The sequence below is a fragment of the Eumetopias jubatus genome, unplaced genomic scaffold (genome assembly GCF_037043125.1).
Source record: "Eumetopias jubatus isolate StellerSeaLion01/CBP00866 unplaced genomic scaffold, mEumJub1_p1.0 scaffold_1, whole genome shotgun sequence".
In the NCBI taxonomy this organism is placed as follows: Eukaryota; Metazoa; Chordata; class Mammalia; order Carnivora; family Otariidae; genus Eumetopias; species Eumetopias jubatus.
In genome coordinates this window covers 160871510-160887270 of record NW_028274807.1, presented here as the reverse complement: position 1 = coordinate 160887270, position 15761 = coordinate 160871510, and the positions used below count along the sequence as shown (strand labels likewise).

The 15761-nt window shown below is 58.7% G+C and overlaps 1 protein-coding gene across 2 annotated transcripts in view; it reads right to left on the bottom strand.

Annotated features, from left to right (window-relative positions):
* Positions 1 to 3189: 3189 nt before the first annotated feature.
* The window catches only part of EEFSEC (eukaryotic elongation factor, selenocysteine-tRNA specific), a 257743-nt gene continuing 245171 nt past the window's right edge, over positions 3190 to 15761 (bottom strand). The window contains exon 7 of one of the 2 annotated variants that reach the window (XM_028101802.2): positions 3190 to 3717. In XM_028101802.2, coding sequence (XP_027957603.1) covers positions 3527 to 3717 — 191 coding nt within the window. In that variant the 3' untranslated portion in view covers positions 3190 to 3526. The remainder of the gene's footprint in view (positions 3718 to 15761) is intronic. The other variant, XM_028101805.2, reaches the window with a different exon arrangement.

Sequence of the window (15761 nt, the reverse complement as noted above, 5' to 3'; positions counted from 1 at the left end):
CTGCCCTCCCTGAGCACACACGGAGATACACACACACCCAAGACACCAAGGTCCATGCACACACCCAGCTGTTGACAGCCACAGATACCCGGAACACAGACCCACGCCCAAACACGCACCCACACACACACACACACACACGGGCAGGGCAGGAGGCCTGGGAGAACAGAAGCTGCCCCTTCTCCTGCCCCGGGCCCCCAGGGCTTCCCGTTTACGAGACTTTATCTATCAAAAATATATTAACCCAGAAGCCTGTTTCCATCAGAGTCTCGATTCCAGGGACATTTCCAGATAAGCCTTATCTCATTGCTGGTGCATTAGCCCCGCTGGTCGGGGGCCTGCCAATCATGGCCACCCCTCCTGCCCCAGCCCGTGGCAGGATGCCTGCCCATGACTTCATTCTGTATGTGCAGGCGGGCAGGCGGGGGCGAGGGGAGAGTTGGGCGGGGCACTGCTGCCCCTTGCCCCCCACCCCATCCCTCTGCCCAAAGCAGGGCCCCAGAAGGCACCTCTTTCCAAGGACACACCCAAGGCCTGAGGCGAGGGACGTGGGGATGTCTGGAATCACGCAGAGCCTGGATTCAAGTCCCAGCTCTATCTGAGGCAACGGCTATGGTCAGCCGAGCCCCAGTCCCTGCCACCTCCCACATCTACAGTTGAGGCAATGCTTCCCAGACCACCCTTACGGGTAGAAGCGCAGATTCAGCAAGTTGATGTGTGTGAGGACGGCTGCAGGGGGCTTGCACTCTCTTCTATAGCACCTAGAGCTGGCTGGGGAGCCAGGGGAAGGGGGACACTGCTGTGGGGACGCCCCTGGACGCTGCTGGCCCCCACCCCTGCCCACCCACCCTGGCTGCGCTTCTCCTTCAAGGGCTGTGTCCCGGCCTAACCCGGCTAATGGGTGCTTGGGTTTCTTCTGATGCCAGGCCTGATAGAGGCCTCTCCCCGAGCAGGCTGCAGCCCGCACTCTTTGGGGGCCCTGAGGCTTCTGGGAGTCACACACTGGGCGGCTCCTCCTCTTCACTGTGCCTCAGTGTCCTCCGCCTGAGTCTGCCTCCTCTCCTGTCTGCAGGCGAGATGGGAGGCAGGGAGAAAGGTGTGGGTGGATGTGGGCATGTCAACAGAGGTCCTAGAAAAATGGCCAGTTTGGAGCAGAGCTGGGCCCTGGGGCTGTCTGCACCACTCCTGAAGGGTTCGTGGGCCCCTCACCTCCCAGTGGTGAGACCATGTCTGCTGGTCCTGCTTCCAGGGCTGCAGGTAATACGATGGGCAGCAGGGTGCCCAGTACCCGAACAACCCCACAAAGCAGCTGCTTTTGTTCTCATTTTTATACATGGGGGCACTGAGGCACAGAGGTCAGGGGACTTGCCCAAGATCACACAAGCAGAGGGGCCAGGATGAACAGGTGGTGGCTTGCGTGCACTCTGTTTCCCCTCCCCCATGGATCTGCTAGTCCCTGCTTAGTGACCCCTCTATGCCTGCTGGGCAGTGGAGTGGGGGGCTCTGCTGGGTCACATAACCCCTCATTTGGAGAGAGGGACAGTGATATGCCCAAGGGTAGGGCAGGACCCTGCCCCTGAGGCCAGGGCGACTCTCCATCTCAACTGGCAGGGACCCCCAGAAGGGGCCCGGAAGGAGGGGTCAGCCTCACATCCCTTGGTCAGGTAGGACTTGGCCTGGCTGGGGAGTACCCAGCACTCTGGCCTCAGTTCTCCACACATTGAGGATGATGCTAGAGGGAGTTTCCTCATCTAAGATGCAAGGCCTGGGGAGACCCCAGCTCCTCCCAGCTGTGTCCACTCCAAAGGGTTGATAGCCACGGGAGGTGACCAGCCTGGGACCTGTGCCCTGAAGCCCTGTGGGAAACCCTAGCTTTCTGCCTCACTGGCCTGGAGTGGCTTCAGCCACATGGCACCACCTCCCTGGTGAGATGGTCTGTCCCACAGGGGTGGGGGTTAAATGAGAGTGGGCCTGGAGCCCGGTCTGCAGAGGGGTCAGGGCCGGGCAAGAAGTACCACTGCTGACGCTGGAGAGGGCCCCTCAGGCGGTGGCAGTGAGGCTCCAAGGGGCCAAGGGACAGCCGACTCGAAGCACCCCCCACACCCGCCCACTCCCAGTTCATTCCCAGCCCAGGGGAACGTGGGGGCCGGGCCTGGACTCGCCCTGCCTACCCAGCCCCCCACTGCCACTCTCTGCTCTCAGCTCCAGGAAGGAACCACTCCAAGTCACTGGACTGCTACTGCCCCGCTAATACTTTCTTTGCTTTTAAGATTTTATTTATTTATTTGACAAAGAGAAAGCACACAAGCAGGGGGAGCAGCAGGCGGAGGGAGAGGGTGAAGCCGACATCCCGCTGAGCAGGGAGCCCGATGATGCGGGGCTCGATCCCAGGACCCTGAGATCATGACCTGAGCTGAAGGCAGACGCTTAACTGACTGAGCCACCCAGGCGCCCCGCCCCCCCGTTAATATTTTTGATGCCACTTTTGCAAATTGAAGCATAACGCACCAGGATGAAAGGGCAGCCTCTGCGTCTGTTTGGAGGCCAAATAAAGAAGCGCTGGAACATCTGTACATCCTACAAAGCTTTGATTTCTCTCATTCAGTTAGTTTCGCCATCCCGCCCTTTTCTGAGCATCCACAGCTCAGGCTGCGGGGTGGGGTGGCCTGTGGGCCAGGGTGGAGGAGCAAGGGTAGGGCTTCCTGGGCTTTGGAGGGGGCTGTGCTCGTGGTCCCTGGCCCACAGGGTGCTCTGCACAGTGTTCTGTCACCTGCCCTCACCTCCACACCTTGGGGAGTATGGGCCCCAAACTCGAGGGCAGAGGCCTAGGGACTGCTGGTGTGGGGCCGGGGAAGCAATCCCTCCAGCCTGCCTCTGCCCTGACGCCCTGGCCGGGCACCTTGTGGCTCCCCAGCACTCCATGGATCCCCTTCCTGGCAGAGCCCTCTCTGGACTTGGCTGTCCAGAGAACCCCCCCACCATGTCCCTCAAGGCCCAGGAGACCCCATGGGCGACCAGCCTGGCCTAGGGGCCTGACACCCTGTGGACTCCTCAGCCCACTCCCACTGGGCTCTGAGTTCTGGTCCCTCCAGCTCTTCTCTGGGCGGGAACGCTGCTGAACCCCTTGACGTTCCCCTTGGGAACAGGCATGGGGAGCCCCTCCCAGTGAAATCACAGAGACCAACAGAGTGGGCAGACACCATGGGACATTTATTTGCAGCTGGTTAAGGGCCAGGCCTCACCTGGGGCAGGGTGTGGACTGGCCCTCCCATGGCTGCCAGTGGGGCGGCCTGGGAAACACTGGCCCCCAGTAGGTGCGAGAGTGCCGGAACAGACCCTCTGGGCCCCAGCCCTGGTGTCACTGCCACCGCACCCCCCCAGCCTTTTCACTGGGGCTTAGCGCCAGGCCTAGGGCTCGTGTCTGCAGGGTCATGGGGAGGGACATATTGAAGGAGGTTGAGGCACATCTGGTCGGACACTTGGCAATGCAGCCCAGCCCAGGGCCTGGGCAGGGTCACTGGAACACTCAGGGAGACTGGACCATGCGCTTGTGGGTGTCAAAGACATAACGCTTAAAAGACAGGCTGAGGGCCACGTGCTGCGCAGGCTCGGACCGCTCAGCCAGCTCCTCCAGCTTGGCTGCTTCTCCTCGGCCGGCCCGGCCCCGCTTCTTGAGGGTGGGTGTTAGAATCTTCTTGGACTCGGAGCTGAGGCCACCTGCAAGCACAGAAGGAGAGCCTATTACTCCGCCACTCCCTAGCCTGTGCACTCACCACCCTGGATGGGGACCCACTCAGACCAGCTCTGTACAAGCAGAGGGAGTCTCCTAGGCCCATCCCTCACACTCTCCTAGGCTGAGCCAGGACCCCAGTGCTACCCTGAGCTCACCCTCTTCTGCCTCCTTCCCCAGCCAATGGCCCTGAGGCCTAGGGTCCACTCTGCCACCTGAATCCCTACATTCCAGCCCCTCCCCCACCGTGCTAGTCCATGTCATGGGCCTGTCCAGCTTGGAGCTCAGCAGGGCTCCCCACCTCCATCTCCCAGCCCCCTGCCCACCCATCCACTCTGTACTCAGGCTCCTGTGCGGCTCAGCCCCACACTTGGTGGCCATGTCCTTCTGCTCTAAATGGTCCCGTTGTTTCCCAGAACACTCACGCTAAAACACATACACTGGAACTTGACATTTGAGGCTCCCTGGGCTAGGTGTTCTCCAATTGCCCCTGGAGATCCACTCTGCTCCTCTGCGTGCTTGGGAGGCTGACCTCTGCAGACAGCACGTGGGCTCCTGTGCCCTCTGGCTTCTGGTTGGGTTCAGCCAATGGGAGCCCCAGCAGATCAGAGGGTGGGAGGAGAGAGCAGCTGGGGTATTGATTTCTGTTCCCTAAGGCCGGATCTCCTGTTGGGGAGCCTTCTCCCGGGGCTTTTGCAAACGGGGCTCCTCCACCCCCATGCAGGGGTGAGAGTGGCCCCCACTGGTTTCCATCACATCTTACCGGCTCCTTTAAACAACCACCCTCTGTTCACTCCCTCCACTATGTTCAATATATGGACTTTATATTCACCCTCTCCAGCCAAATGATTGAGTGGAAATCAGTTTCTTGCTAAGACCCTAAGGCTAACCCCAACTCTCCAGGCCCCTTCACCCATTGCTTTTGTGCATTCCCTGCTGCCTTGAGGAACACGTGGCCAGTCCTGGGCTCCCTGCAGTCACACTTATGAGCCTCTGCATAGGCTGTCCCCTCTGCCTGGAATGCCCTCCCCCGCCCCTTGCCAATGTTAGAAGTCTCACTTTTCTTTGAGCACCAGGCTGCAATCCTTGAGCACCAGGCTTTCTCCGGGGCTTGTCTTTATAAGGAAACTGCTTGGTAGCAACATGGTGCAGCGTCTTTGGGGGCTGCTGGCCAGGGTGAGTGCTCGGCTGCTTCGAGCATGGGTGGGGAGGCTCTGGTTCCCCCAAGGCTGTGGCCAGGCCTCAAACCAGCTCTGTACAAGCAGAGAACTCTGGAACAGGCTGCTCACAACCCTGCTGAGGGAACCTGGTGGGAGCAAGCTGGCAAGGCTGTGGGGGTGGGGCGGAGCAGAGGCGGTGCCATGAGACTTGCATGGGGCAAGGAGGCCCAGTGAGTGGCAGCTCCAGGAGCGACTACTGGGAGACCTGGGTACACAGCCTTCATTCCCTGGCAAGGGGCAAGTGAGGTGGAGCCCAGCCCACACTGTGCTTGCCAAGAAGGGTCCTAGCTGGCCTGTGTCCCCCCTCTTTCTTCCAATATGCACAGAGGGGCTGTATTGGCCAGTGGACCTAGAGGCTGAGTCCAAAGCCGGCGGGAAGCTGGGGGTAGGCACCAGGCAGAGGGCTCCCTTCCCTCTGATCTGTGTCTGCCAGTGCCTAAAGGGCTCCCTTCCCTCTGATCTGTGTCTGCCAGTGCCTTAAGGGCATCCTCCTTTGCTCCAAGGTTGGCCGGGTGTTAGCGGTCTCCCTGAGAAGCCAGATGTAATGTTCTGGTGTCAAGCTTCAGTGGCCAGGAGGACCTTTGCTCATCATGTCTCCACCAGGTGGGGAGCTCTGGGAGGCAGGGGTGTGTAGATTATTCTGCTCAGACCAAGCACTTATGCATGTTTGCTGAAGCAACCCCTTCATCTTACAGAGGAGAAATCGGAGCCCCAAGGAGGGCACGGACTCCATCCAGGCCCCACAGTGAGTCAGGAAGGGCGAGGGTTTGAACTCTGGGCTTGCACCTGCTGGCAAATGCAGGTTACTGCTCCCAAGCCCATCACTCAGTGGGGGTCCACCTTTGGCAGACTCCTGAAGATGATCCTGCAGGGGAATATAGGCTGTGAGAGCACCCTGGATGTTTAGAAAGGTGACCAGGAGGCTGCTTTAAGGCACACTGGAGAGTCAGCCAGGGATCCTCCTCTAAGAAGGACTCGGTCTCCCTTCCACAGGCAGAGGTGAGACTCCTGGCCTCTCAAAGCCTGCACCCCCCAGGAAGGCCGGACTCGTGGCTGATGTGAATGGGGCTCTGGGATGCTAGGGGCCTGCGGGACCCGAACCAAGGGGAGCCGTCCTCCGGCTAGGCAGCACGGTGTCTGATCGCAGGCCCCACACCCAGCCAGTCAGCGTACCTCTGGGATGGGGTGTGGGAATGGCCCCAGGCCAGGCCCCTAAGCTAGTGCCAGGCCCGCAGGTATCTGCCTCCCCGAATTGGAGCCCCGGCCTTCCTTTTGCAAACAGAGAAGGTGGCTGGCACCAGACCCTGACAAATGGCATGGGCGGCCTGTCTCCCTCTGGTGCCAGGAGGTCTGATGGCTGAAGAGGCGCGGGGCTCCCCGGCGTCTGCGCCGGGCTGGGGAGACAGGCGTGGCCCAATCGGCAGTCCATCTCGCCCGCGCTGGCTCCCATTACACACGGTGCATACCTCACACTGCCCAAAGCAGGCAGACCCAGAAAATCTCTCTGGCACTGGCGAAGATGTGGCCATTTAATTGCTCTTCTGAGATGGTCAGGCTCATTTTCCTCCGCTCCGTTTGGGGGTGGCTTGGACACAACGCCCAGAAAGCCTTACCAACAGGTGAAGCTGTGGATTTGGAGCAAATGTCCCTGGGAGCCGCTCTGTTTTACACTGGCCTTTCTCCCCCTTAGCCAGACAGCCAAAGGAGGGAAGTGAAGGGCAGCTCAGGATGTTGGGGGTCGGAGCGGCTGCCCACACTGAGCTTCTCCCAACCTGCCCCTGTGTCTTTCCCTGGAAAACATTCACACAGTGCTCCAGGACTGGAAACAATGGTGGTGAACACACAGACCAGGGCCTGGCCCCCATGGAGTTTACAAGTGTGAGAAGGGGCAGAGAGAAGATAGGCCAGCAAGATAATCCAGATAGCCACCAAGGCAATCAAGGAAGCAAAACTGCTGTGTCACCAGGAGGCAAGGGTGGCCAGGTTGTATGTGCCCAGGGCTGGCTTTTCTGAGGAAGAGTTCTGAACGGGGGGGGGTGGGGGGGGGTCCAGGTGACAGGGACTGGCTGCATGGGGATCCTGGGCAAGGGTCCACAGGCAAAGGGAATCTGAGTGCCCAGTTCTGGCAGGCCAGGGTGGGGGAGGGCATGAGCATGACGCTTGAGGATGTGCAGCTGCATGCTGGGAGGGCTGCAGGGAGACCACAGCTTACCACGTCCATGTCATGCAACATGTGTGCCAAGTTCTTGGGGGCCCAAACCAGGGAGGGTCCCAGAGACCTTGGGGGACCCAGAGTGGTGAGGGCGGCGGCCAAACGCCAACTGTCCACCTGCCTGGCGTCCAACAGGGCTCCTGACACTTCCCGTAGGCCCCGGGGAGACAGAGGCAAGCAGGACCGTCCTGCTCTCATGGAGCTACCATCTTCTCCTAGGGACCGCCCTCTGAAGCACCCTCTGGTAGGCCACATAGGTCGGGCAGCTGCATGTTGCCCCTTCTGGGACGGCCCCTGACCTGGGGAGCATGCTCGGAACTCCTGGCCTCTGACTCCTGCACCCCTCTTCTCCCACGTGACCTGGCCCGTATCGCGTCCCCTCACCCCAATACACCAGGTGCATTCCCACCTCAGGGCCTTGGCATTCACTGGTTCTTCCGCTGAAAGATCCGCCCCAGGAGTTCCACTGGCTCCCAGTTCCACCGCCTAATCGCTGTGCAAATGTCACCTCCCGGTGAGGCCTTCCTGACCACCTTCACCCCCGCTGCCCCAACCCCTCCTACCCAGTTCTATTTTTTCCAAGCTATTATCACCTTCCAACACATCGCTGTGAGTTCCTCATTCTGATGTCTGTCGTCTGTCCCTGCCAAAATACAACTTCTACCATGGCAGGGATTTTGTCTCTCTATGCACGGCTGGAGGCCCAACACCTCCAATGACCCCTGGCTCAGAGGAGGGGCTCGAAGAATACTACCAAGGAATAAGCACCGGCTATGAAGCTCCCGCGATGGTCACTGCATGGACCCAGCAACCCATCCTAGGCATTCAGTCCTAACAAGGAAACAGATGTGTACACACGGATGTCCCCACGCACGCAGGCTCTTAGCCCGCACAGCACAGTGGGGAAGACACCGAGGCCCAGGCCAGTAACTGGCCCCAGGCCACACAGGTCTGGAGAGGCAGAGCTGGGCTCGGTGAGGCGACTTGGTGCCAAGGTCTGGGTGCACCACTGAGGCCTGTGAAGTTACAGGGGCGCAGAGACCCACAGGAGGGCAGTCAGGATAGGACCGGCGTGCATTTGCTGTGGCAAAATATTCCGGGAGATGAAGTGACACCTGAGAAGCGCTTAAAGTCACACAAAGACAAACTTACAAGTTAATTGGAAAAAAAAAAACCCACAGGAATAAAAATTGTTGGAAGAGTTCTGCTCTAACTCTGGGTTGCAGAAAGAAAAGACTAGAAGACTATCCACTAGGCTGTCAGAGATCAGAAGTTACAGGCAACGCTCTTCTTCCATCTACTTTTCTCTGCTTCCCAAGGTTTCTTTCTTTCTTTCTTTTTTTTTTTTTTAAAGATTTTATTTATTTGAGAGAGAGAGAGAACAGGAGCCAGGGGAGGGGCAGAGGGAGAGGGCGAAGTAGACTCCCCACTAGCCTGACGTGGGGTTTGATCCCAGGACCCTGAGATCATGACCTGAGCTGAAGGCAGACGCTTAACTGACTGAGCCACCCAGGTGCCCCTCTGCTCCCCAAAGTTTCTCCTGTGAGCCTGGGTGCTCATGGGACCATCTACCCGGGGCCACCGGCATGACCTCTTGCACCCAGGCCTGAGCCTGGAGGAAGCACAGTGCCACCCACTGCAGTCTGGCTGCTGAATGCATGGGCACATGGGGAGGCAGTGGGGAGGGTCAGAGGGCTCCAGGGGGGGTGGGCAGGGGAGGAAGGGGAGGGTGGGAAGGGGCCGTCACCCTGGGCCAGGTCTGCCTCCACGTCCTGGTTAAGGCTGTCAGAGCTGCTGTGGGCCAGGAAGCTCACTGCTGTCTCTCGGCCAGTGGGGTCATCTCTGCAGCAATCTGGCTCTGCCTGCTGAAGGGCGGGCTGAGCACAGCCTCGGGCCATGCTCATGGCTCCTCCATGGCCACTGGAAGTCCTTGATTTCTGACGCTACTGCTCCATCAAGAGCAGCGGGTCTGAGAAGGGGCAGAGAGAAGATGGGGGGGGGCACAGGCTTAGGGCATCACCTTCCACAACCTCCTGAGCGTCCACACCCTTCTCCCTGCCCTTGCTGCCCTGTCCTGGTGGAGGAGGCCTCTGGGGGCACTCCCCCGGGGGGCCTCCTCCCTCATCCTGCCCCCAGCTGTGGAGGAGTTGCTAAAAGGCTCATGTGGAGCTCTGGACTTGGTTCCACCGACAGGATAAAGTCTATCTTCTTACTTGGCATCCAAGACCCTGGGCCATCCAGCGTGTGCCTCTCTGCGTACTCCCATTCCCACTCTCATTCTGCTGACATTCCAGCCAGGAGAAACCAAGCAGGGCCTCCAACTAGTTCCCTGTGTCTGGAATGCTCTTCCCTGCCTTTCCTGTCTGGCTAATGCCTACTCTGCCACTGTCTCTCCATGGGAAGGTTTTCCTCACCTGCTTAGGCTGAGCAGGATCCCTCTTGGAACACTACTTGGCAGCATGATTTTTGCTTTTTGCATCCCTCTTCCCCGGTGGCCTGTAAGGGGTGGGAAGGGACTGCCCCTGCAGTGCTGGGCACAGGGCCTGGCAGGCAGGCTCAGGGACAGTTTGCTGGATGAAGGCAAAGGGAAGGAGCTGCCTTGCCCAGGCGTGCAGGGCAGCAGAAGTAAGAGAAACGCTCCCACAGAGCCCTTGCCTCTGTCTGCAAGTTGGCAGCCCAAGGAGATGCCCAGGCTCGGATGGCAGGCCCCCTGCTCCCTGCGACCTGGAGCCTGGCTCCCTACCCAGCAGGGTGCACACAGAGTAAAATGAACTACGTGTGTGAAGCGCACACCACGGCCATTACTCCAGAGGGCCTCAGCACACATGTCTGGCTCCTTCTCCCCAAACCTCAGGATTCCTGGAGTTGGGCTGCCCTGCTCCATTCCCCAACAAGCCTGGGCCGGGATGTGGTGGGGGTGGGCCGGCATGACCCCAGGGTGACGCCACTCGCCATGGCTTTCCTTGGGGACACTCTCCCAGGGCCGGGCTGGCCTTTCTCACCGAGCGCCAGCTCCACACAAAGGCACAGTGGGCTGGAGGCTGCTGGGTCTTGGCTTGGGCCAGGGGTAATCAGGGAAGAATGCGGGAAGCACAACTGTTTCCCAAGCCCTGGCCGCGGGTGCCGCCCTGACATGGCCATCAAAGGCCGGCAAATTGCCTCCAATTGCTGGCGTCGCTTTCATGTTGGGGGCCAGGCTGGAAGAGGGGCCTCCACGCTGGTGGGCGGCTTACTCCCCCCAGTGGGAACTGAGCCCTTGCAAGCAGCTTGGGGTCATGGGCCCCCTCGGTGGACCCATGGGGCTGTAGCCAACTCCAGCCACTCCAGCTTCCCCTCCTGGAACAATCAGCTTTGCAAAGAGCCGAGATGACAGGGCAGAAGGAGAGCCGGGGCAAGGGATGGGGGGCCCTTTTTGGGGTCAGTATCCTGGTGATGACAGATGGGTTGGGGAGCTCAGAGGGACATGCCTGGCAGCTGTGCTGGGCTGACGTATGGGGTGGCTGGGATGGATGGTGGTGGAGGGCCTCAAATCTAGCCAGTCCCTGAGTCTAGACTGGACGCTGGGCTTGTGGGCAGGAGGGGCTGCCCACAGGAGGGAACCTCTGTCAGCGAGGCGGGGGTCCCACGGCTGCACTGTTAACCCAGTGGCCTGCAGTGTCAAACTTCCCCAGAAGAAAGAGAGGTCTCTGCCTGCCTGCCCTGTTAATGAAGCTGCCCCACAGAGGTCACACGTGGTCACAGGAGGTATGGGTGGCACGGCGCCTGACGAGACCTCTGATGTGGCTGATGTGTCGGCCCGTGCAGGATAGACCACTCAGGGGGAGGCTGGAGGTTAGCCTGTCTGGGAGGGGGCTGAGGGGGGCAGAAATGGGAGGCAGACTCAGCCAGGGCAGAAATGGCCCTGACATAGGGCAGTAGGGCCCCATCATGTCTGATTTGCACGGGGCTGTTATGGCCACCCCATCCTGCAGCTATGTATGCTGAGGTGCAAGATCTTGCCCACGGCCCCACAGTAGTTGGTGGAGGAGCTGAGATTTGAACCCAGATTCCTCTGCAGGCCAGTGGCCCAGGGCGGCGTGGGCCCTGTACAAGCTTAGCTCCGACAGCACCAGGGGAGAGGAGAGGCCCAAGGAGGCCAGGCAGTCTGGTTCTCAGCACAAGGCCCAGAGGCGAGATGGCACTCGAAGGGCCTAGAGTACTAGGCAGAGCCTGACCGGCGGCAGGGGCCAGTAGGAATGCTGCGGGTACAGAGAGGCGAGAATGGCCCCGAGGGCAGCCCTTGGGGACACCAGTCAGCTGGCTTCCTTTGCCGAGGCCCCTGACCCCATCTGTGAGAGGTGCTGGTGGCCACGGAACCCCCCTCCACCCTCTCTTTGTCAGCCCGGTTTTCCGCATTTATCCTGGGGAGTGCAAGCCTTGAAAGCGCTGGTTGGGGCTGGGAAAGCTGCCTGGTTTTCTCTCCTTTCTCTTCCTGCTATGGATCCTGTATGTAAACAAAGATGCAATTTGCTTTAAAAAGATAAGGTGATTAAGTTTTTATCAGACATGTACTCTGCTGTCCCTGCAACAAAGGGAATGAGGGGAAGGCGGGCGACAGAACAGGCCCTTTATTGGAATCGCGCTCTCTCTGAGGCTCTCGAGCGCACACTCAATGGGCTCCTCGCGGCCCCTTTGATTGGGTGGAGGCGAAGCAACGGGCGCCCGCACCCCCATTTTGATGTCTTAATGTTGCCTAATTCCTCCTTTAATTTATATTAAGCTTCTTAGCAGCAATGATGAATTCTTCAAAAACAAAAAAGGACCCTTTGCACAAATCTTTCCCACACCATGTAAATTGAAATTATAATGTAGTCAAGCCTTTGGAGATTGGGGGTGCGTGGGGAGGGAAAACAGCGCATTATGTGGAAGGAAGGATTTTGTTTTAAGGCAAAAACAAAACCATTCTGAGAAAGGAAACGACTTGGTTTCAAGAATCGGAGGCTCCATGATGAGAGGGGCAGCCCAGGTGGAGGAAAGTTTGCTGTCACACAGGGGGAGAGTGAGGGGGCAGCTGGTGTGGGGCTGGGGGCATTCTGAACTACTCAACACCATCCAATGTCGGGTCCCACCTGTTCCTCACAGGGGCGGCCTAGGGCCGGCATGATTCCCGCTCACCCAAAGGGGCTGTGGGGTGGTCACTGAGGCTCGTTGTCCCCGCAGCCTGGGGCTCTACAGCCCACCCGGGTCATTCCTCATGTGTAGCCCAGAAGCTCAGGCAGGGCTCAAAGCTCAGGCAGGGCTCAAACCCTTGCTTGAGTCTACCCAGCCCCGAGTGGGGAGTCTGCCTGGCATCTCTGGTGGCTGGCCTTGCACTCCATGAGGGCCCCTTCCCTCAGGGTTCCCTCAGGCCCCGCAGGAGCAGGTTGCTGCCACTGGGCCTCGGGTGCTGGCCTCCTGGCATGAGCTGCCATGCTGTTCTCCTGCCAGCACCTTTTGATCTGTTCTTGGGTCTCCTGCTGAAGAGATCTTTCCAGAACAAAAACCTGATCATCCCTCCCAGCTCAAAATCTTTAGCCATTCCTCAGGCAGGTGTCCAAATTCCTCTACCCAGTTCCTCCCCAACTACCTTCTGCAGAGGCAGTGTGTCCTTACCTCCACCACTCACCCCTACACAGCTCCCCACCCATTCACAGGGCCTCACTGCTCACCTCTGCACAGGGTCCCCACACTCACCCCTGCTTAGGGCTCCCCACTCACCCTGCCCTGGCTCTGTACTGGTGCTCTCTCATCTTCGGGTGACCCACAAGACTTGTCTACCTGGCAAACCTCACTCCTTTGGTTTCTCAGCAAAAGGCTTAGCATCTTGGCTCGGTATTCTATGATGCCTTCCAGGCCTCCATCCTCCAAGGACACCACAGCCTTCCACACTGCCTCAAGTCCAGACCCTGTGTCCTCTGGAGACAAGGTGTAGCCTACAGCAGTGGCCAGAGCAGCTCCAGGAAGGGGTGCTACTGGGCACCTAAGCCCACCTGCATTCTGCCCCCTCTACCAGTAGGCTGGGCGCTGACAGCTGGCTCTCTCCCAAGGGTGACCCCTCAAAGGGTCAGAGCTCACCCACTTGTCCGTCTGGCTCCTAATCACCCTCCCACTGCTGGGTAGCCAAGTCAGGCCCTGTCAATCTGTAGGAGGCTTGGGGAGCAAGAGGTTGGCCAACTGCCCACTGGCCTGCTAGAGGAGGCAGGAATGCACTAGCCCTTTCCTTCCCAACATGCCACGTCTGCCTAGATCAAGAGGCCTGCGCCTCAGCACCCAGGGGACCTGGACCCTAGTCCCAACCCCTAGGCTCATGCTCCCCATCAGCACAGGTGGTACAACCATGTGGGTGGGGACCTGACTGTTCAGAGGGAATGGGCCAAGTGCTCCATGAGTGGGGATGTGCCAGACATGGGGGTGGGGGGCACTGCAACCTGGGGATGGAGCTGAGCTGCCTCTGAATGGCAGTTTCCAGAAGGGGAGCCTGGACAGTAGCGTCCACAGGGACTCCTTCTGGCTGGCCCTCTAGGCTGAGGTTTGACAAAGTCTCTAGGTGGGGAAGCAGGGGTGAGGCAGGCTTCACAGGTCAGTGCCTAGGTCAGGGACCAGTTAGGTCACCTGCCTCCACCTCTGCCACCACTGTCATAGGACACTGCTTAGCTAATGTCCTCCTCAACACACCACCCAGCCAGGTGGGTTCAGTCAGCATCTCATTCAAGCTTCCAGACATCCTATAAGTCCCTTTCTAGGCAGGGGAGGTGACTGCCCAAGGTCACACAGCTGGTAAATGGGGAGTGGCACTTTGCATTCAAGCCTATGGCTTTACAAAGCTGTCCGCCCTGCTGCAGGCCTGAGAGTCTAGCCATGGGCCTGGCCACCCAGGGCCCTGCTGCTTCTCACTGGGAACAAAGCAGCAGGGACAGCAATGCCATGGGTGGGGTGTGGGACATAGGGGGCTGAGGCTACTGCCGCTGAGGGTGGGGAGGAGATGGCAAAAGGCAAGGGTGTTGGCATGACTGGGGGCCGCTCTAACTTGGGCAGCAGGCACCTCCCACCTGGCACCTCCCAGGCTGGGGGACCTTGTCTCCTGAGACTTCCAGGCTTCATGCACCTCCGTGTTCTGGGTTCCACAGTGGGGACCACTGGAACTTGGCCACTGCCTTGAAAGACTCTGAGGGCGGCCTAAATGGCAGAGAGGGGGTTTGAAGTTTTCAGAAAGACCATCTTGTATGATCTCAATAATCACGAAAAGAACAACAATGGTAAGCCTAGCCAGCATTCACTGTGCCTTTATTATCTGCCAGGCCCTATTCAGAGTGCTTCTGTACACGCTGCTCCTCCATTCCTCAACTGCTCCCTGGGTGTTGACTCCATTTATACACACGGAAAAAGAGGCACAGAGGGGGCGAGTACGAGCCCAATGTCACACAGCGAACATGTGGTGGGCTGAGCTCAAACTTGCTGTCTGGTTTCAGACTCTGCTGCACCACATGCTGGTGCCCGTGGGGCCACCCTCAGGCACTGGGCCTGCCCCGGCATGACCTCTCTCAAGGGTGTACATGAGCTCACTTCCCTGACTGTGACTCTCTGAGGACAGAGATTAGATCCCAGAGCCTGGCACAGTGTCTGGCCAGGGAAGGATCAGAAAAGCACTTTTCCGTGCCTTAACCTGTGCAAAGAGTGCTCAGTACCCACTCCATCATTCCAAGAAACTGAGGCCCAGGGATCTGAAATGAGTCACCAAAGGTCACACAGCTAGTGGCAAACAAGTGATCATACATCCCCATTACTACTTGGATCCCAAGTTCTTTTCCAGGTAGCTGGAGGAAAGGGGTCTCCCTTCTTTCAGACGGCACTGCAGAATGCCACCTTTCTGCTGGTACCGATGGTGAGCCAGACTTTGCCAATGATGTGCACACACATGTATGGGCACACATATGCATAAGCATGCACGCTCCCAGAACACAATGGCCACCAAGTCAGTCTTAGGTAATGGTCAGAGGACAGTGACCAGGGCAAGGAGCTTTCCTAGAGACAGGCCTCAGTGAGAGCAGGGCAAGCAGGGGAGGGCAGGGGATGGTCCACAGACACAGAGCTCTGAACCCATGGCCCAGGTCTGGATGCCAGGCCATGTGACATGGTGGCCTTACTGCCCTGCTCTGAGCGTTGGTGTCTTCCTCAGTCAGGATGAGGGATGGCAGGGGTAAGGCCTACAGCAGAGGCTGCCTCCAGGAGACCACCGGCTGGTCCCGGACTCTCTTCAACCTGCCCCTCCATGCAGAGGCCAGGATTCGTCCCTCGCACCGGTGCCCTCCTCCATGGACGGCCCCTCAAGGCCAGCTGTGGGGGAGGGGCTCGGTTCTTGGTGGCCCCCACGGAGATGGTTCCCGCCACGGAGGGAGCTGAATTTTAATACTCCAAACACTCACTCCCTAAATGTGTACACTCTTTAACAGCAGTTAATCTTCAATTAAAATACCTAGAGCAGAAACTAAGATAACTGGTTTAAAAGGTAGAGCTTATTGACAATAAAAAGTCTTCTTCATATTGCTTTTCTTTAAAAAAAATTCCACATATTAAAAATGTC